Source organism: Sparus aurata, chromosome 20 (assembly GCF_900880675.1).
Source record: "Sparus aurata chromosome 20, fSpaAur1.1, whole genome shotgun sequence".
Lineage (NCBI taxonomy): Eukaryota > Metazoa > Chordata > Actinopteri > Spariformes > Sparidae > Sparus > Sparus aurata.
Window position 1 is genome coordinate 362,630 of NC_044206.1, and position 22,983 is coordinate 385,612.

Here is a 22,983-nt window from a genome sequence, read left to right on the forward strand (position 1 = left end):
TGACGCAAAATGAGAGAACCGGAAACATGCTAGGCGTCACCTACTCCCTTCTTCTCTTTTCTCTTTCTCTGGTAAGCACTTGAATCTTGACCCATTCTCCAGCAGCTCTTAGAATCTTTTCCCCTTTCTCTTTTTCAGCCCTCCACCTCCACCTTTGATGCACCTGTTCATTAGTTCCGGTTACTTGCTTTGTTTCCTCTTTCCCAGCCCCTGTTATCTTTCTTTACATCCCTCACACCGGAGGTCTTTGTTCTCGCCAAGAGTCTCTAAAGGGACAGATGGAAGTACTTTCACTCTGTTTCTGTTGTCAGAGCGGCATCAAGGAGATGACTGCAACCTCAGCACTGTGAGTGTGTGTGTGTGTGTGTGTTTGTGTGTGTGTGTGTGTTTGTGTGTGTGTGTATGTGTGTGTATGTGTGTGTGTGTATGCATGTGCAGATGCACTGCAGTACTCAACTAACTCATAATGTGTTGTCAGAATACATTTAACAATTGATACATTTGAAGTTTAGGAGTAAAACGTTTGAAATATTACTCAGGTTAAAAATGTGATGAGCATGTGCATATGTTAGTGTACAACATGTGTGTGCATAAGCTTTGAATATTCCTGCCTGTAAATTCCTCATGTCTGTGTGTGTGTCTATTTACACTATGTTTGATTCAGAGAAAGAGGAAGATGAAGAGAAAATTGGTAAGCAGCGGTGATGAAGAGGAATAGCTAATGTCAACTGCACTGGCTGCCGCATATATGCAGATAGCCAACAGCAACAGACTTCCCCTAATTAACATCAGTACAACACACCGACATGGGGGGGGGGGTGATAACAGGAGGGAAAAAAATGCTAAAGCGAGAAAGAAGGAGTCCAACTCTAAATCGGGTAAACTAACCCTGAGGGGAAGAGAAATTCCATTTAGAGTTTCTTCACATAACGTATCAACACTGTGCAATATTCTAAATTCTGTATCTCAGAAAAGCTTGAGAGGAAGTGAAAGCAGGCGATTGGTTGTACTGAGTTGTCACAATGCAAAGCGTGTACTAAATTGGCTTTAAACAATACACACAAGCCCACTTCACCAGATTAAACACAGCACCAATAGCTTAGAAACACACACTGGACTTGATGACCTGCTTTCCAGACAGACAGGAAGAGCACAGCACCTACAAAAGCCTTGTGTTGGTCTGCAGTACAGTGGGCTTCATCAGGCGAAGGTCAATACATGGTGTAGCACTGCATTTCCAGCTCCACATCAATAAAAAGCCTTTCTACACACTTTCAGCTGAATCTCAAAACAGGTACAGTGGAAGCACACACATGCTTTCACTGTGTGATGGAACTGCTAATCCAAATGATAGTTAACCCTGATGATGGGATATAGCTCAGGAACAATTGGAGCCAGAAAAATGGCAGAAACATTCTTCAAAACAATCACTCTTTATGCAGTTTTTAGTATGTATTGTAAAGGACAAGCTTTTAACAATGTATTTACCTTCAAAAAAACTACATGCAGTGTGTAAAAAGACTATGAAGTCTGGATAGGGGATGTGACCCGATCATATTTTGCTCTGAGCGTGAAAACATCTTGAGGTAGTCATAGGTCACTGTGACCTAACGAAATGTTTGGCAATAGCTCTTTTTTTATACCCTTATGACAAAATTCCAGACAAATGTCTTAAAATAAAAATACTCAAGATAAAATTACTCAGTGATGACACTTTGTATCTACAAGGTCAAAGGTCAGTGACATCATAAAGTTCTGCAGAAACACATCTGTGCTTTGGTTGTGAGATGTGTGTGGAGTATCCACATTTTAAAGTATTGTAGCTTCTTTGTGTTCTATCAGAATAAGCTTTATTGGCCAAACAGGTGGTTGTTGTTCAGTGATGGGAATAACGGCGTTAAAATAAACGGCGTTACAAGCTGCATTATTTTTTTCAGTAATCTAACTAATTACTAATTCCATCGTTAGAACGCTGTTAGCGTTACCGTTACCGACAATTAAATGTTGCGCGTTATGAACTGAAACTACTCACTGAAGCTGTTTTCATCTGACTTGGCTCTCAGCCACAGGAGCTGCAAAGCTGTTTATTTTTTTCTTTGGTGAAGGAGGAGGGAGGGGCGAGGCAACCATGTAAGTGACGATGATTGGCTAAGGTAGAGTAAGAGTTTGTAAGCCAATCAGAGGCAGTGTTCAGTTTACACACAAACCACACACACACACACAGCATCCTCACACACACAGACTAGCAGAGGTGAGCTGCAGGACTGGCGAGTCCGGAGGGAAAGTTAACGTTTTCAAAGTGGAAGTACAGACACTACTTTAATCTCCTAGAACGTACATGTGAAGTGTGCATTATGTCCCAGAGCGAAGTGTTTGTCCACGTCCGTTGTAAGCAACTCTAATCTAATGAATCATCTCTCAATGGCACACGCTTCTACAAAACTAGTGGCCAAAAACACCGTTGTTGACACTGTTGATGATGACAGCAGGCCAGGTGTGGCTAACGTGAGCTCCGCTAACAAAGAAGGACACAGAGCTGTCCGAGCAGCTACAGCTGGAACTAGTTACTTTTATAGTGGAGTAATTCAGTTACTAACTCAGTTACTTTTTGGGAGAAGTAGCTAATAACTATAACTAATTACTTTTTAAAAGTAACATGCCCAACACTGTTGTTGTTGCGCCATGTGATGAAGCTCTCAATCAGTCCTCTGTCCTGTCATCTAAATGAAGACTGTATGTTTCTCATTGTAAATTAGTCACATGAATCATAGTCTCACTATAGTCAAAGCTTCAATTGCACCAAATACACCTTTCATTAAATTCCTTCAAAGTCTTCACGATGCATGCTATATGAGTGTTGACAGACATGGATTCAACCCCAAATTGACAGGTGTGTGGAGGCATACAGCCACCAGGCCTAATTCTAGTGCTGATGATGCTTTTGATGAAAACAGCAGTGACATTGCTAACTTTTGACTCCAAGTGAAACATATTGGGACCGTTATGATTCTTTTCACAACGGTCCTCTCATCTCTGAAAACCATAGGAAATAATAATGTAAACCACACATATGTTTTAATGATAGAATCCCATTACTACAAGAGAAAGCCTAGCTGAAACCAGCATAATCATCCTTACTCATTGATCATGTCTGAAAGGACTTTCCAGTGTGATTAACATAGATAGACTGACAGGACAATAAATGCCTCACCTAAAATGTACACAATGTTAACTTTGACAAACTGTCACGTGATGTTGCCTTGCTTTAAAAAAGCAATTAATCACTCGTATCATCATTTCATATCTCACTTTATTGGACAACTGCAGCCAGCGACTTCATTTGTTCTACATGACAGTTGTTTTTTATACTGGCCTGTGTCTAAACAGATATTTTCTTTGATAAGTTAAACAGCCTGGGCCTGAGGACTTTAGGATACAAGGTTTTTTTTCAGACTTCAGTCCTTGAAATTTGCATCCAAATGAGTGTCACCAGCAGTGCAGGCAATGACTGCAACCTTCTCTTTAAAGCTGCAAACCTTTGGAACTGAATACCCACCAAGCTTAAAATACAGCACAAATGTAATGTTTTTAACAAGGCTGTTGAATCATGGCTGATTCCTAATATTTGCCTAATACACCTACACAGGGGTATCTCCTCCTTAATTGTACTACTGTATGTTTTAACTTGTACTGTATTTGCAACTGTATCAGATTTGTAATCTCCTTTTAGTTTTTTCTTTCCATTTTTAATTTTTAAAAAAGGCAGCCTGCGGTGAGCAAGTGTTGTAAAGTAGCATCCTGCTATAAACACAAAGTGCAGTTCATTCGGTGACTGTACATGATTGTTTGTCCTAACATCATGTTACTGTCAAATGTTTTAAGCTAAACTAAATCAGATACTTTGTGCTCACAAATGAACTTAAACTAATAAAAGTCACAGTGTTAGACACCTTTAGTGCAGATCGATTCTATTAAATCCTTCAAGCTAGTTTGGAATTGGAAACATATACAAAAACATGTTAGCAGTATTGATGCAAACTCATGCAAGTGCTGAATTAGTAAAAGTAAGCATGTTATGTTACACTGACCAACAGGAACAGCACAGACTTACTTACTTCCAATTTATAATAATTCCGTCGTCATTTCTATGGGGAAAAGTTATTCGATAAGAACATAGAAAATTGTGATTCATTTCATGTGTGGGAAAACTGGATATAAAGGCTGAATGACTTCATAATGAATAATGAATGAAGATGAAGATTTTGAAATGGAAGGATTTTGCACTGTCAGATTATCTGGACAACACATGAGCGAGAAGGGACAATGTGTTGTATAGGGTAGCTTATATACTATAAATCTCTCCTCTGTTGTTGTTCCTTTTTTCAGGAATGTGCAGCGGTTCACAGCAATGATTTGGAACATTAGTTCACGACACAACTGCTGGAAGTCCATTTACAGTATACTGTTTTATGTGTATACCATGTGTGATGGACTTCTTTAATAGGACACCATTCATGAATTCCTTAATTCCTATTTTTGGCAGTTTCACATTCACAGTTTAAGCAACATACACATGCAGGCACACACAAACACACATGCACACACACACACACACACACACTCAAATTCCAGGAGTGTGACCACTGCAGAGCTAAACAGTACCACATCACATACAGAATACCACAATAAACCTGAGGGTGCCTCCAAAATCTCTCGTGTTGAAATGCAGTTTTCACATGACCTCTATTACCATGAATAAATGGCTACAACAGCAGAGAGGGAACTGCTATACAACTTTCTGCCTTGTTGATTTACTCAGCCTCTTTCACAAAGACAGTAGTTCAAATAAATTCTTTGCAGTCCCCTTCTGGCACAAGATGATAAAACCGACGACAACAGGATCAATAAAAACACATCTTTCTGATCAACTGGAAATGGAGAGCTGAGATTAGAGTACAAAGACACACTCGACAACATTATGTCGATATGACTTTGTAGTATGCCTTGTATCCCTGGTCCATCTGTAGTGTTCAGGAGCCCCTGCAGGGCCTCAGTACTCACCCAGAAATACATCATCATCTTGGCTGAGAAGGGATGGGAGACCAGGGGGTGGAGGATGGGGGTATGCAGAGACACCAGAGGGGCCAGCACTCTTCCTCTTTTTCTCTTTATTGGTGTGTTTCTCAATACGTCTGTCCTGTTTTGATCCTCTTCTTCAGTCAATTGACATTCTTTTCTCACAGGAAAGTTGTTTTTTTGCCAACACTGTTCAGTGTTATCTTGCGGCTAACTATCCAGCTAACTGCACCGTGTTTGTGGTTTTGGAGCTGTAGCCAGAGTTATAAAGTTCCTTTTATGTGTCCCTTTGCCCCTGAAGACAGCTGGTCTTCCTCTCCCGCTGACTCTTCTGAAGCGTAACTTCGTCTCTAAGAGTCGCCACTGAGGCTCTCACACTGCTTCTCCCCCCCAGAACCTTCCAACAAACTCTTCTGCTTCTTTGCTGAAGGGGGAAATAAAGACACAGGAGTAAAGAGTGAGGCATCAAGGAGAGAAAGTGCTACAAGGCGCTGTTACTGTACCTCTCCTCGTTTTTTGTTCTTTACCTTCTTTACCTTCTCCTTCTTTGCCTGCCTCCTCCTCCTCCTCTTCTCCAATGTGGCACCCTTTCCTGCCCGCTTAGCTCTTCCTGCCTCCTCTTTTTCCTCTTTCCTTTCTCGCTGTAAACTATCTTGGTCTCTATTTCACTGACACACTGAAGCCTGCCTCCTCTTAGTCTGAGCACACTCTCTCCCTTTGCTAGTCTTCGTCTCTTATTCCGGATAGCTCCAGTCCAGCCAGCTCTGTTTTGAGGGGTGGTAAGTGGGAGACGTACTCTCTTCTACAGTGTTCCTGGGTGAGAAGTGCTGGAGAGACTGGGGGGTTGGGAGAAGCTGGAGATCACCACAAGGTACAGTAGTACGGCTGCTTTCAACCAGGAAGAGACAAGTGCAGAGTGGAAGGAATGGGGGGGGGGGGAGTCGAGGGTAGAGAAAAAAGGAGAGCGAGAGAAAGAGAGAGAGGAGAGAGGGAGGGAACAGGAAGGAAGAGATGAGCTGGTGGAAGGATGCGGGTGTTGCAGATACACACTGGGAAGTGGAGGATGGTGACAGGCTGCGGTGAAGTTGTGAGAAATCCAATGGAGGAGCCGAAACAGAGGAGGCATCGTAAGACGAGATGAGAGAAGGAAGAAAGGAGATGCACAGAGCTGGAGGAAGAGAGAAAGAGGGAGCTGTTTGGCTTATTGTTGCTTATGTTTAAGAGCCAATGATACCAGCCTGTTTCATTAAGTTTCAGCGGGAGCGTCGGGGAGGAAGAAGAGGTTTGGAGGTTCAGTGGTGTTGTGTGTGGGGGGTTAGAGGCAGGAGAGCCATCAAAACAAATACAATTTGGAACGCTTGTGTGAGCCAAGAAGAATAGGGAGGCAGACAGATGAGAAGTGAAATATATAAAAAAAAAATTTTATGTTCCTGTATTTCATCTGTTTTACTTTATCTGCAGATGTTGGGGGGGTGGTATGGATATGTGTGTGTGGTGCAGAGGGAGTATTGTATACTGCCTTGCTCAAGCTGTGTGTGTGAAATTGTGTTTTGCGTGTGTCACTTTGTTAAATTATTGTATATGCAGTACACACACACACACACACGCACAGACAGACACACACACACATTACCATTTCTTACGACTTTGCATCTGCATTGTGTCACACACACACACACACACACACATACACATATGTATATTTTGTGTGTGTGTGTCCATCAGTTTAATGGGTGTGTTTGCAATGTGGCTGGATGAAAGACAGGCAGGGAGAGCGAGTGAGAGGTGGGTGAGGGTTGTAAGTTGAGGGCTGATGTTGTAGCCTGCCTCAGCAGATTTTACCCCCACCCACCCCCAGTCAATACACCACTGAGCCAAGCTGCCACCTTAACCCCTTCACTGCCTAAAATACTGCATGGCTCACGTTTGGAACACTGGAAATATGGGGCCACGGTTGTGTCGCTCTGTGTGTCAGTGTCCCACTGCAGTTGAAATCAGACTTTTTCAAACAACCTCTTTAAGAGCGGAGGCAGACAAAACTATTGTAGGACCTCAAAAGCTAAATCAAACGTAATACAAGGAGCATAAAAAAGAAAGACCATTCAAATTATATGTAAAAGGAAATAGGACTCACCAGTTGAACAAAACACCACCAAAGACCCTTCTTCATGCCAGGTTAAAAAGATACATTGGTCCAGTTAGGTGTTGGCTGTTGCCATAAAGGTACATCACTGTACAGCTCGGCTGTTTATCATTTCCAAATCATGACAGCTGAATACATCTAATAATTAATGTAATAATACATGTCTTTGTTGAAGTTGTGGATATCCTACTTTTCTCATTGGCAACAAATCCCATGTGCAGACCCAAACTACCAATACAGGTATTGTGTGTATGAACAGACGACGTTCGAAAGATGATTTAAAACACATCAGTGAGCCACACTGTTGAACTGGGTGACGTGTTCTTTCATTACTATGAACATCATTTATTTTGACCAGGTCACATGTTGCAAATCAAATAATACAAATAATAACCATATAAGTTAAGAACCTTTTAGAAAACTGCATACAATCATTGATGAGCAATCACAATCCTTGACTCATCACAGCAAATGAAAGACAGTGGCATGGAGAGTCATAATATGATTTCTATACATGCTCAAGGCTGGATCGATACAGAGAGATGATAGATGTTCATTAGTTCTATTTATTCTTTGTTATTCCGCTTTAAATGTAGAATAACTTATTTTTAGGAGTGTGGTGAGGTTAGTCTGTAGTTTAATCCAATGTTTGGAGGGATGTGCACATTTTTCTATCATCAATAAAACATTAACACATTCATTTTAAAACAGTGGTATAATTATTAACAAATCCTTGGTTCTCAACATTATATATATTCTATGCTACCTGTGCTGGGTGTAAAGGGAAATCTACTGAGTTGATTAAAACACAAAAGCTGGTTGTTTTAGAACCCAGACCATGTGGACAGCACCGTCCCCACACCCTCATCACGACAGGAAGGAGTGCAATGTATGGCAAACGTCTCAAGTTTGACATATCAACATTTACCAATGTAAAGAAATAATGAGCTAATTCATAGTTAAAATAGATTATGAATACCAATTCATCTGCACCCATTTGTGCTGAAATTGGTTTTTAGAGCTTGCTTGAAATGAGGCCATTTACATACATGTATGCATGCCTGGTGTGTAGCCTCAGCTCTTACTCTCATTCTCTCCTCCCTGTGAGACAATCAAGAGATCACACATGGGCTGGCTTCACTCTTTTTTTACCCTAGCAACTACTATTCAAAAGAGAACATTTTCCTATCAAATCTGGGCGTCACGCTATTTCAGGTCTGGGTCATGAATAAGTTAGTCCAGATGCTGCATGTGAGTGAGCTAATGCATAAAGACGACAGACTTGTGGCGGGAGGGTGTTGTCACGGTCTAGGAGTCAGAGTCAGTCAACAGAGATGTTGAGTATCAACTAAAGAAACATATTAAACACTGTCTAGATAATTTAGTAGGGCTGGGTATCACCAGGTACCTCGCAATACGATATTATCACGATATTTTGCCCACATTAACAATAATATCACGATACAGCGATTCTGCGATAATCGATATATTGCAAGGAATTTCATCCACGATACATCACGATATCTGTGTCATTGAAGAAATTCAGAATTTATTGACTGCACTGAATCCATTTCACAGCAATTACAAAACATTGTCAATCAATTTCACATGAGTGACAGCCAAGTAAACAAAGAGTATATTGCACAGTGTCTCTTCTTAACACACACACTGACTACAACTATCATTGAATATCTGTGTGGGTTTCAGAGCTACTTAAACCATTTTTTAAAATTTTATTTGGTTGTATACCTATGTTTGAATAAAGATAAAGCTGTCCTCCTAAGAGGGGTGGTGGGCCAAAAAAAACAAAAAAAAATATTTATTTTTTACATTTTTAAATATCGATATTTGGCACCAGTGTATCGATAACGTACCTCAAGACGAAATATCGCGATATATCGTAGTATCGATATTTTGGCACACCCCTATAATTTAGATGTCATCATAATGTCCGCAACCCGTCATACTCAAGGTGACACATTCACTAAGACAAACCAAACCTTTTTCCTAATTAATGACTTATATCTCATCTATAAAGCATTTGTTACTACACACCCAGTAGGAGGGAATTTAGAACTGGCCAACACTAAAATGCAGTTGGCCAACATCCTGTCAAATTGTACATAAAGCAATGTATACATGGAATTCACTCACTTTACAAATTACTCTAGAAATTATTTTCAGTTCCTCCTTAGATCCTATAAAAAGGAAGAAAAGCAGAAATATGATAAAACTGTATTTTTTTTTGCTTTTGAGTCTGTCAGTAAGATAATATGGACCACAATAGAAGTATTTATGTCTGTTTATGTGATGCTATTTGTAACTTGTCATTTATTTTAATTTGTTTATTTTACATATCTACTGAGTGAAACTGAGTGTCATTGTAATTATGTAATTGTAACTTGTCTGTAGGCATTCTTTAATTATGTTGTCACTGCATTTTTAAAAATTTTATATGGACCCTTAAAAACAATCTCAGCAACCATCTATCCATCCATGCAGCAACACACACATGCGTGCGCACACACACACACACACACACTATGGCGGTATAATCGTTTCAAAAAGCGTGCGCACCTATCAACTGATCGTGTCACTTGCGCCTGCTTTGACGCCTGTGCAGCAAGCCGCGCCTGACGTGTAATGTAGTTTCCTCATTGACTTATAATGGGCCCCCGTTCACGCGCACGTTCACGCGTGATGACTACTTCACGCCGGTAATCACACGACGCGTAGTGACTACGCGTAACATTCATGCGTCTTTATGCAAACACACGTGTTAACGCTCGCATGAAGATGATTGAACATTTTCTTCACGCGCTTACGCGTACGCGGAAATGACGTGCGCAAACTCTGTCACGCGTAACAAGAAGCTGCGTACGTATGAAGCAGCGTGCGCACGTCTGTCTTTCACTGTTTGACAAATGTTGTTAGGCGTTCACACGTACGTGCGGTCGCAGACTCTGAAGCTTCGCAGCCGGAAGTTGATCTGCACCGTGCGCACCAGTCCGCGTACATGAACGCCTCGCGTAGTTGTTCTGTGTTCCATTTTCATCCAGTAGATGGTGCAATCGATCCAATGCGAGATGGAGCAAAGGAGAAGACAATAGGCTACCTATGTATTTTTGATTCAATAAACATTACATGAAATTGATTGTGTATCCATCTCTTATAGCCATAGACTATCATCTATCGACCGTGCGTGCAAAATCCAGCTGCTGACCCTCCGCTCCGCTGTCACACAACGGATCCCCCGTCCGCGCTCCCTCTCTCTTGCCCAAAAAATAATTTCCATGAAGAAAACATCGCCTGACATTTAAATTTAAGTTCCCCTTGACAGTACAAATCTCAAGAAATCTGGATGTATTGCTCATTTGTAAACACAACACTTATCAGTCTATAGGCAAGAATCTAAAGGTTTATTAATTCAATTCATTTCAAATTCGCTTTATTGGCATGAATGCCACAACAACAATATTGCTCCAAGCACCAAGAACCACAAAAAGAATACCTAGCACAGTAAATAATAATAATAATAATAATTATAATAATAACTTTGAACATTATCACAATTAAGTTATCAATCTGCGATGTAAACAAAATGCAAACATTAGACTTCTAACCATTTTTCTACAAGTGTCTGTATTTTAATTGAGAATAGTTTTTTATATAAATTACACAAAAGGAAACGAAAATGTGATTTGTTTTACCTATTTCAGCCATAAGCACATCATTTCACCGGATTTCATAAATTTTCTCTCTTGTGTCTAACTTTGTTAGCGGTCTCCAGCTGTGCGACTGTAACACAACCTTTATATGAAGAAGGACTAACACTAATAGCCTAATTGATTCTTATTTCTTCCACTTACAGAACTGTTTACGACTCGAAACAATGTTATTATATATGACGTTTCTGACCAAATGTCGCGGCTTCAAATGCATCAAATTCCCACATCCAGTTACGCAGGCAGCTGTCCAGGGTGCTGAACCAGGTGACAGACAAAGGCTGCACTCTGCGTTCTGATGTTTGCTGGGCAGATCTGTCCCCCTTGGTTTCTCATCCACTCTGTTGTGGGAGATCTCCCACAGAGCAAAAGTAATACACATTTTTTCTCTCCCCGCTCGGCTCGAGCCCGGCTGAACTCTGGCTTGAGCCCACTTCACCCAGGCGCGAGCCTGCAGCCCCCGCTCCTGCTGACAACAGACCGGGGGAGAAAACAGACATTCCTTTGCTCAGAATCCATATCAGGCTGTGTCTGAATATGCACGAAGATCGGTATAACGCATTGGAGCAATTTTCATACAATTTCGGATATTTAGCATGATAAAGTAATTTCAATTCAACACAGCCATTTGTCCAGCTGAAGCATAATGAGCGTTATGTCATTATTAATATGAAGCAGGCTTGTTTTGCGGTTAATCGGCCACATGATCCGTTTGAACCCACAAAGGAAAAAAGGATTAAAGCTTAACAATGTATGAGTGGATTGAGCACTGCTGCTCAGTTTTGTTTTTGTTTGTTTGTTTTTTAAAGCAGAGGAGAAGACGACATGCTGACCCACAACCCAGTCGCCCTGCAGCCTTTTTGGTTATTTTTTTACAGTGGGACTATTTTATTAGATAATAGGCTACCTATGTATTTTTGATTCAATAAAAACTACATGAAATTGATTGTGTATCCATCTCTTATAGCCATAGAGGGGATTATCATGACCACGGGCCCCTGCCTACACCCGCAAACTGTGCGCACGCAAAGGCTGTTACATTATTACACTGAATATAATAATGTCTGCAAACGTAATAAACCTCAAACACCTACTAATACTGACCGTGCGTGCAAAATCCAGCTGCTGACCCTCCGCTCCACTGTCACACAACAGATCCCTCTCTATTGTAATTGTTTGCCCGAAAAATAATTTTCGGGAGGGGGGGGAGGACTTCCGTCTCTGTACTTTTACACACATTCGCAATAACTTTCCACGACCAGGGATCACTACTCGCACAATGGAGGCAAAGTAGGGATGTAACGTATTGGTAATACCACGATATCGTGATAACAAAAGTGTCTCAATATTATTGTGAACATGTAGGGTATGAAATGACGGCAAATACTGTAGATTTTGATCTCATTACATCCCTAGGGCAGAGTATAAACTCACATTTCAATTAGTCCGACAGTCAATGCCCGTCTGCTGGCGACAGCTGTCGTTCTCTTTCTCCTGCTCCTTTCCCCGCGGATCTCACACTCCTCTTCCTCTGTCTGCTCGCTGCAGGTGTAACTGGGTCGGTCTGCAGGCCCCGCCCACTCTGCTGTGTTCTGGTGCAGAATCAGACACTGGCAACTCTTGTCAAACCCTGGTTTAGCCCTGTATCAACAATACACCTGACATGAAAAAGGACAAGCTTAGCGTAGGTATATAAAATGGTGAAAACCAGACACAACGCTACAGGCAACACTATTTTTTTAAGCTCTCAAAACTCAGTTCTACAGGTGCTTTTCACCAGTGTGACATGTGTCTGAGTGGATCTGTTGTTAAACTATCCTTTTAGTTTCTCAATTGCTGATTAGGAATGGTTGATGGTGTGAGTGTGACAGATGAGTATGTGTGTGTGGAAGGTATATGAAAGTTGTGTGGTTCTGTAACAGAGAATATAAAGCAGTTATCAGAACAGCAGGTACATGGTTAACTATACAGTACCGGGAATGGTAAACAACCAATAGAAATAAGAATGAATCATTCAGCTTAATTAACAACAGCCAATATACAACAATAATACAAGCACATGTAGGAGAGTTCTTACTATTAACAACTAATAAGCATTAACGAGCTAACTGATTAGCAGCACTAACAATATACATTTTCCACCTGCTGCATCAACCCACTCTGCGGAGGCTCTTCTCGACAGCAGGGGGCGCAGTTCTGGTGCTTAATACCTTATTATCTTGTCTAAGGCACAGAATGAGTTTTATGAACCCTGTTAAAAGATTGAGTCTTGAGTTTTTTGCCCAAAATAAACGCTAGACTTTTAAAAATGAAACCCGTCTTAATCATCACCTGGCTTCTAGTCTTGTGTGGTGGTGGCTTTGTGTAGCCCTCCCGTTAGCCCCACTAGCTGTTTCTGATGCTGCTGAGTGCTAGGCATGGATCTATTATATCAATACATCCATGGTGCTAGCACGCCTCTCTCTCTCAGCAGCAGCACTCAGGACGGCAAAGAAAAAGAAATATAGACTGAGTGAAGCGCTGGAGCCGCAGGCCGATTCCCGTCACTGACAACTAAAGCCTAGACTGTAGACTGTTGTGGTGGTGAGCTAACTCGATGCTAACTTTGGCTAGCGGTGGCGGTTAGCATCCGCCGCTAATACCGTCTTCCCAGCTGATCACAATGGCAACATAACACCGGAGGCTCCCGGTGTTGGTGACGGAGGCACCAGCGCTTCTCTCGGACTGTATTTCCTTACCTTTGTGGTCCTGGTAACTGCTGCTGTCAGGGGCAGGAGGCTAACGTTACACAGTTGAGCCCGAGAGGAGGGGCCCAGTTTCAATGTTTTGCTTACAAACTGTAACAAGCAATACTCCAGACTCTACTTTTAAACTTACACAACACAAATGACCTATGTATTTATACGTAAATATTACCACAGTCACCTTTCTCATCCTCCGTCTTCTTCTTCTTCTTCTTCTTCTTGTTTAAATAAAAAACAAAAAAAAAACTACTTCTTCTTCTTCTTCTTTTGAATTTCCGGCAGGCAAAGTATGGCTCACTGCTGCCTCCCCTGGTTGATTAAAATGAAAAGGCTGGGTTTTAATGTTGCCAGTATCCCTCTGTCAAGCCTTCAGAGAGCCCTTTTGCCAACTCCACCTGATCTCAATCCTCCTTTGGAGTTCCTCTCTTTGACTCTCTCTCTCTCTCTCTGTCTGCTGCCATGCACACCGAGCAATCTCTCACCTGAAAAAAGTCAGCAGGTTACTTTGGCTCCACCACTGTTTACTTTCCCCCTCAAGGAGAAAAAAAGATATGTTCATGTGAATTTGTGCCGGAATGTGTTGCATCTTAATAACAGGTGCGCTCTTGGCCCGGCATTTCCCTCGTCTCTCTCTCGATGGGAATTTCTGGGGAAAAAAAACTGTTGGCTACATGTCCATTGCAAGGACAGAGGAAAAGACCATCAAGGAGTGTTTGTTCAAGGCACACATGTAAACGATGTAGGAAATCATGCAAAAAGATGGACTGAGGCCCCTATACACAGTAAATTTCACATTTGTCCAAAATGTCCTGGATTTTACTGTTAGACACTTCCATAGACGGCCGACTCAGATATCTGGACTGCCTGTAGCAAATTGTAATGTTAAGCACTGACAGACAAATGTACATAGATACATCAGTCAGTAGTCGTTTTTAAACTGCCTCTTTGCATCATCTCCGGAGCGGTGGTTCGGCAATTCTCCATCGACGGTGATTCACACAGAGCGAAGCATCTCCGCCTTCACGTGTGTAATTCACACAGAAAGCCGGCACTGCGGCTCCTAAAGAGGCGTGACGGTACACGTCATGTTGATGACGTCGGTGTTTCCCCAGGTGTTCCCCCAGGTGTTCCCCCGTTATTCTAAACCCGCGGATAGTTTATAATCATATGGATGCTGTTATAATGTGTAGTGATTGAGATCCTGACCCACCAAACATCCTGGAAAGTGACGGAGTTAAGTTTTTCGCGCTAAATTACATTATTATACATAATCACCATCAGTAAACAGGACGCGCTGTCTGACTCTGTCACTCGCGGGAAGGGAGGCTGTTTTCTGGAGGAAAGTTCCCTGAAGTCTCAGTCAGGAGGACTGACAGTCGCGGTGATTTATTTTCATCACAAACAGAGGCAGTAGGACAGACAGGAGGACAGACGCTTCTCCACGTACAGCTGTGGTATTTGTTTTCCTCATATAAGTTTCCAAAGACAGTTACAGTTACTACGTTACTTTTGTTCAGTCCTGTAACATTGCTTTGTGGGACATTTCTCTGTATTTAGTTGAGTGAGAGACCTGTGTAGTTATCAGACTGCACAACCAACACGCCCCCGCTCCGCGCCTCTGGCTTATTTGTTCACACTGGGACGGCTCACCAATAATGCGGCCCTGATACTACCTCCAGAGGCGGATCAGCGCCGGAGCCAAATTTCTCCCCTCTCCGCATCTGAAACTTTCACACAGAGGAGGGTGCAGAGGATTGGAGCAGGATCCTCGCATGCAAACGGCAGTGTGAAAGAGGCTAGTGTGTTTACATGACACTCGAGAAAACCGAATTACTGTGTTAGTCCGACTATGATCAGATTTTTTAGATGCATGTATACACCTTAGTCTGACTAAATCTGACTGGATCGGATTTCTCATAGTCAGTTTAAAACACCTAGATTATTCAATTGATAGTCGCATTACTCGTACATTTAAACGTTCCATCAGATCGGATCGGATTTTGCGTTATGCGCATTCTCAAGATTTTTTTCCCGGAGCCGTGAGGCGGAAGTAGAAGGACGACGGTGGCAGCGTCCTCCTCCGAAATAACCGCAAGCAAGAGCGCCATTGTGCATCTAGTTTGTGTAATTATCATGTACACCATATACATAATGTACAAAGATGTAGCTTCGTCTCAATCTTCGTACGCCATCTTTCTCGAATGCCGAAGCAGAGTTTGTTGTTGCTGGTGACGTAAAGAGGTCAGCCGGAGTGGGCTCTATTACCACGAGTTGAAATGGGTAAAGTTCCACCTATCGTACTGGGGTATGACATGCTTCAGCCAATAATCCGATTTTCTCACCGGCATGTATTCTCAGGCAATTGCAGTTGTCTGATTGAGTAGCATAGTCGAACTATGGCTGTAACCCGACTAAGTTGTGCATGTGAACGTGCTGAATGTGTAATGTTTATGTCTCTCCTAGGCTTATTCTTAATGAAGAAAAAAACATAGTGTGACAGGTGTCAGGCTTTTGTTGAAAGCAGGGCTTCTCCCCATGTCTTTAATAAAAAGAACATTTGATAACACTTGCTAAAGGGGTCGTGCCAATAAAGCAATATTAAGCACATTCATTAAACATTATAATACCTTTATAAGGCTTCATAAAACTCTTCATAAATGTTTATTATAATGCATAGTAACATAAAACAAGGTTTATCAGCAGTGTTTACCTCTGTCCCAAAGGGACAACAGTTATGGGAAGAAGCGTCCTAGCAGTTAAGGGGAGACACTAAAGGTGCATAGGATAAAATAAAATAGATATCAAAATAGATATCAATATAAAACAGTTATTTTGTATCGTTTTTTATATCAAGTTTTCTAAAATGTTATATTTAAATGTACTACAATGCAATTTTAAGTGGTAATGAAAACATTTCATGTATTGTTATAGTTATTCTTCACATCTATCGACAGTTTGGATTTGAACTTATTAGAGTCAGATAAATCAGTATATTTACATTATTCATGGTGGAGTGCTGAGAATAAAATTAGGCATCTCACAGCCTGAGGAAAGAAGTTGATATGTAGTCTGGTGGTGTGGTATGGCACTAAAAGAAAGTTTATATTGTTCATCATAGGCATATTACACTTATTAATCTTACATAGCCACAAGTAAATGAGTTACCTCATTGTAGGCTTTCAGGCTGTATCAGGATACACAGCGCTGATCTGGTCTCAGCAACTTTCAGGCTGTCTACTACTATAATTGAACCTTATCACTGAGCCTGTCATTCCACTGAAACAGCACTTACTAAATAGGTCAATGACATTCTACTTACTATGGGCTCAAACTTTACCTTGGTGCTTATATCACTGGATCTCAGCACTGCATTCAATACTAGATACAGAAGGTTTAAAATAAGTAAGTAGTAAAGGAATATCACCCACCTGCAATGCTGTACTGAGTTCTCTCCCAGACAGCTTAACAACCATTCACACCTGGGACTGACAGTATAGCTCATTACAGCGATCCTGACCATGGATGAATGTAGTTTTAATGTGGTTTATTTCCCTGTAGTTGACAATGTTGCAATGTTAACTGCAGGAGGAGGTAAAGAGAGTGTTATGTGTTGTTGCTCCTCAGTCACAGATAGGTAGTGTGTCTATACACAGTTTCTACAGCTACTGTAAATGTAGTTGCAAGAATATTTCAAAGCCAGAAATGGAGGTTGCCAAGCACCAAATGTGGGCATAATTTCTGATTGGCAAGTCAAATCTCATAAGACTATCCACCACACTAACACTTTGTACGGACTTGTTTTCATAAAAAAAAAAAGAAAGAAAAGAAAAATGAGGTGTTGTTTATCCCCACAGATTTATTTATGCTTCTGTGTCAGATTTTGACACACTCAAGTCTAAGTACAACAACAACAAAAGAATTTCAATCAAAAATTAAGTTGAATCTCGTCCTTAAATCGAAAGTCTAAAATGGCTGCAGAAAACCTTACGTTGATACATACTGCACGCACATCTGCTTGTGTGCCTTTGAATGTATGTGTGAGACAAAAGACCGTTACAGAGATATAAAACCAGCAGCTGAAGCCAAAAGAGAAAGGTGAGAATGAAATTTAGAGGGAGGAAAACAACGAATAAAGAACAGGAACTGACCAGTCTCGTGACGAGGGGAACCCCAAAGTGCCTGAAGTGCTCGTTGAGCAGCCCGCTGCACACCACGTTACCAAACAGAGCAATGGTTCCTGGTTTGCACAGACCACTTCCTGGCTTGGATTCTGAAACATAATACAAGTTTTTTCTTTTTACTGCTAAATATAGTCAGTGAAAGTTATAATACATTATATAAAATATGCATTTCAACTAGGCTTTTAATAATACAGATCAGTCTTAAGATATTGTGCATACACACAAACACATGTATTAGTCTCATCCCTCCTTCTCATTTCCTTATATCTTTTTGTCTTCCCTCACTTTGCATTTTTGAGACGTCATCATGGAAGGTCATGCAGCTTTAGCTACTAGTAGTTCCTGTTCACATTGTAGGGACAACAGTTGCCTGGATGAGTTTTGAGTACAATTTTTACTGCAAAAATGTTGTTGCTTTTAGTATCTGTTCATATCCAAATGACATATTTGTTTACATCATGTGTAAGGAGTGCTGTAAAGTAAAGCAACATTTGGATGAAATAGGCTGACAACAGACCACCTCACTAGGACTGACATAAACATCAGAGGTGTCAAAAGTACTCACATTTGGTACTTAAGTAGAAGTATAGATACTTGTGTAAAAAATGACTCTAGTAAAAGTAAAAGTACTGATTCAGCTTTACTCAAGTAAAAGTAAAAAAAATACAGGCTCTGAAATGTACTTAAGTACAAAAGTAAAAAGTAAAAAATAATTATTGCCGTCAATGATACACAATACCTCTTTTGATAACTCAACAAAACGAAAAGTTCTTGGCACACAAAATTTTCCTTTATTAACAACCTGCACAGTTCTGGTACAGAGAAAAATAGATAAATCACTGGTCTGTTTGCTGCAAGTTAAATTTCAGACAGAATAATCAAGACTGAATTGACCAGAGGTCCTCATGAGCACCTGGATAATTCAGCTTTATAACAGTTTTGGTACTCTCAATACTATACTTAACATATTACTTTTAACAGAATTTGTATCTTTTAACACTTTATATAGAAAAACTTTTGTTTTGACAGGCTTAATTTACGCCAATGTGCAAATCAGTTTTCCATTTCAGCAACAGAACTTAACATTATGATCAACATGGAAACTAGTTTAATCAAGTTGTTTTTCTTTGTGAGATATTCACTCATCTCTACAGGAATCCCAAAATTGTTTATTTAGCCGATCTGGTTCTCAAAGTTCTTTGAATCCAGGCATGTACTTTTGGGTCTGAAAATCAGTCCTGCAGTGCTGAAAAGCCTCTCGCAGGCAGCTGAGGCAGGTAGAGGTGTGTTGAGCTTCAGTGACACGTTGCAGACTTCTAGGAAAGATTTCAGGACCCCCATGGTATCATCCGGACAGGCCAGGTAGGACTCTAGCTTGGTTTTCTACAGTTTATGCTGCTTGGATGGGCTTTCATCTGAGGACGACTCAAGGTAGATGCAGTGAGGTTTTTGTATCTCTCCAAGTGACTCACGTGCTTTCTGTAGGAGTGACAACACACACATATAAGACACAGACGTACACAAAGATAGGAGAAAAGTGGTTCATAAATGTTTAACGTTGTCTTTGTGCGGAGTTGACGTACATGATTAACAACTATTGGCACACGGGACGTTAGCCTTCAGACCTTTCGGCTTAAAAGCTTTTACTGACAGAACATGTATTTATTTTAACCTAAATCACCATTCAACCCCTAAACCTACCCAAGAGAGGCTTTCTGGCAGAGATCCCTGAAGAGTAACGTCTCACAACAGTGGCAAAACGGAAATTAATTGAGGATTATTGGGTTGTTGTTTTTTTTTAACCGAGCTAGTGTTAGCTCTAACGTTAGTATCAAAACAATGTGTTGTCATAGCATTGCTAACGTTGTAAACTGGCCTACAAGAAATGCTAAATGAGCTGATGATAACTGAAAATACACCTTACCTGTATGAGTTTATTCAGATTTGACGGAGAGTTCTTGAACGCCAGAAGCTCGTGGTTTTTAGGTTGGCACAGGACACAACGCATTCGCCATGAATCATTCTTGGAGCCGACAACCTCACACAGTTCTCTTAAATAACGTCATGAATGGGGAATGTCTTGCTTCTGATATGATGCGTCGTCGTTCCCTGGTTTGTTCACTTTCTTCCTCCATGTCGCTGCTGCCCGTTTTCTCTCCAACATAACCTGTAACTCACGGCGCTTCTCTCCGCGGTTGACTTTCCCTCTCTAGGTAGTTACGTCTTATCTTATCCGCGGAAAAAAAAAAAAAAAAAATAGTTACGAGCCTGTTTTGACAATGTAAGGAGTAGACAGTACAAAAACGAATTTTTAAATGTAGGGAGTAAAAGTAAAAAGTCGTCAGAAAAATAAATACTCAAGTAAAGTACAGATACCTGAAAAATCTTCTTAAGTACAGTAACGAAGTATTTTTACTTCGTTACTTGCCACCTCTGATAAACATACACACATAAGCAATTTGTGTAGGTGCTAAATCATTACATACAAGGCAAGAAAAACCAACAAGAGCAACAAGGAAACAAAGGAAAAGACAATGCTTCTCTGCCTTTTGTCTTTTCTGATTTAAGCTGCATAGTAAAAGCTGCAGGCCATTAAAATGTCACTTGTGCTTTTGGGGTGAGCCAACACAGCAAAGGAGTCATATAGAAGGAGAGTCAAACCATGCCATGCAAGTCTTGGACAGACCAGGGGAATTTTACAGCCTGCCAGACTTTAAGACTGAACTGTTGTCTATGAAACTGCACTCCTGAGTCTGACAGCAGCACAGACTGTCATTCACTCACCTGACTTCCATTTTTCTTTCCTGTCTAATTCACCTGGATTTCATCCATTCTGTTCCCTCCTTTTCTACTCTGCATATTATGGATTTCCTACCTCCTTTGGAAGTCATACTGTTCATCCATCACTCATTCCTTAACATCGTTATCTTGTCAACTCCCTCTCCCTTGATATGGTGTTTGTGAGACAATGCAGAACATTTAAATTTGAGTGAAAATGTTGTTCCTACGGTTAGATCTAAATTGAATATATAATTATTATTATTATCATTTTCATGATGGGCATACATTTCTGAGAAAAGTCTGAGTCAGGGGGTGGTTGGGATAGTTGGTTGTTTGGCTGGATAGGTGGAGGGTCATATAGGGATAATATTATTATTATTTTTCCATTTTAATCTTTGGGAATTCCATTTTTTCCATTTAAATTTTTGGGAATCCCATTTTTTTTGTTTTTACCTTTTACCCTTATTATACTACCAAAAACTGTGTGTTTTTAATGTAAATGACTAAAATGTGCACAAATTAAATAGAAATTACCTTAAGCCAAACACATTTCCTCAATATTGTACCATACAGTAAATTAAAGTGCATTAAAAACATTTTGACTTCATCATGTCTTCATACAGTAGTATATTTTGTGTTTTTTTGGGTTTCATTGGAGTTTCACTGAATTAAAACATGGTCAGCTCTCAGGCAGATCCAGTAATCGTTTGCATACCAAAATTGTTCTGAAAATGTAAGTTGTACAAAAAAAAAAAAATTGCAAAGATGACCAACACAATGAGAAATTATACTTGTGACGTTATGTCAAGTTAGCATACTAACCAGCTAGTAGTGAAAACACCAACCATCCCCCTGTCCTCTGAGCTCCCTGCCCAGGCAGAGTCAGCTACGAGGGCTGTGGCTAACAGGGCTAACTAGCAAACAGCAGCTACTGTTAGCAGCAGTTAGCAGTCACTCACTCGGTATCATATGCCGATAATATGAATCGGACAGGTGGCTAACTCTCACGCATTACACCTTTAATTATGATTTCTCAGGTCTGCTTCTTTGCAAAATAACAGTTCACCTGACACATACGAGTCGTTCGGGAACTGCTCGGCTCTGTACTGGGGGGTTACAACGAAGACGGAGCCTCGGGCAGCCGCTTCGCCATGCTTACATTGTTTTGACGGGGGAGCTCAGTATGTGGGGAGGGGGGCAGCGCGACTTGTTGTGCCACCCAGATTTGCTTCCCTCCTACATTTTTCCCCGGACATACGTTCCTCTTCCACACGAAAACAGCATGTCAGTGAAATTATGTCAAATTCCGCGATATTCCGGTCGCCCCCCCTTGTGGCCCAGTTGTTGAAAAATGTGCGCTAAAGTGCCCTCTTGGGAGGCAAAAACGCGTGCTAATGTGCCCTCTTGGGAGGCAAAAACGCGTGTTAATGTGCCCTCTTGGGAGGCAAATATGTGTGCTAAAGTGCCCTCTTGGGAGGCAAAAACGCGTGCTAAAGTGCCCACCTGGTTGGCAAAATACAACTGCCCTCTTGGGTGGCAAGAACGCGTGCTAATGTGCCCTCTTGGGAGGCAAAAATGTGTGCTAAAGTGCCCTCTTGGGAGGCAAAAATGCATGCTAAAGTGCCCCCCTGGGAGGCAAAAACGCGTGCTAAAGTGCCCACCTGGTTGGCAAAATACAACCTCCCTCTTGGGTGGCAAAAACGTGTGCTAATGTGCCCTCTTGGGAGGCAAAAATGTGTGCTAAAGTGCCCTCTTGTGAGGCAAAAACGCGTGCTAAAGTGCCCACCTGGTTGGACAAAATACAACTGCCCTCTTGGGTGGAACAAACACTAAACTGCCCTCTTTGCTGGTTAAAACATGATAAACTGTCCACTTGGATGGCAAAAGGGCATCTTTAAGTGCCCTCCTCATTGGCAAAACACACTAAACTGCCCTCTTAGGTGAAAATAAAACACTTAATTGCTCTCTTGGGTGGCTCAAACAAGTTTAAGCACACTCCCGGTTGGCAAAACATGATAACCTGCCCTCTAGTCTTAGGTGGTATAAATGCGTGCTTAAGTGCCCTCGTGGTTGGTAAAACACAAGTGCTCTCTTGGGTGGAAAAACACACTAAACTGCTGGCATTGGATGGAGAATATTGATTCCAATTAAGGGATGCAAGCTTTCCCAGAGTCATTTTATGGTCTCAAGAAGTTAAACACTGTTTATGTTCAATACACTTTGTATGGCCATTAGCCCATATTTTCTGTTTTTTTTAAATGGATTTATTTGTTTCTTTTTTGCAAACAGCCGATGGGCTAATAAACTTTCTAGATTTTATTTCCAATTTCCAA

At 41.1% G+C, this 22,983-nt stretch overlaps 1 protein-coding gene and 1 long non-coding RNA gene across 9 annotated transcripts in view; both read right to left on the bottom strand.

Annotated features, from left to right (window-relative positions):
• The window catches only part of LOC115570877 (RNA binding protein fox-1 homolog 3-like), a 1,044,539-nt gene that overhangs the window by 318,789 nt on the left and 702,767 nt on the right, over nucleotides 1–22,983 (bottom strand). For 2 of the 8 annotated variants that reach the window (XM_030399653.1, XM_030399654.1), the window contains one exon: nucleotides 17,837–17,958. In XM_030399653.1, coding sequence (XP_030255513.1) covers nucleotides 17,837–17,958 — 122 coding nt within the window. Of the gene's footprint in view, nucleotides 1–5,061; nucleotides 5,501–5,603; nucleotides 5,710–12,378; nucleotides 12,603–12,721; nucleotides 12,759–13,869; nucleotides 13,908–17,836; nucleotides 17,959–22,983 lie in introns of those variants that run through there. The other 6 variants (XM_030399661.1, XM_030399662.1, XM_030399663.1 and 3 more) reach the window with 5 other exon arrangements.
• On the bottom strand, nucleotides 18,996–20,087 carry LOC115570891 (uncharacterized). The gene is made up of 2 exons (XR_003981842.1): nucleotides 19,794–20,087; nucleotides 18,996–19,348 (listed from the first exon to the last, which is right to left on the bottom strand). It is a non-coding gene; the product is annotated as an uncharacterized LOC115570891 (long non-coding RNA).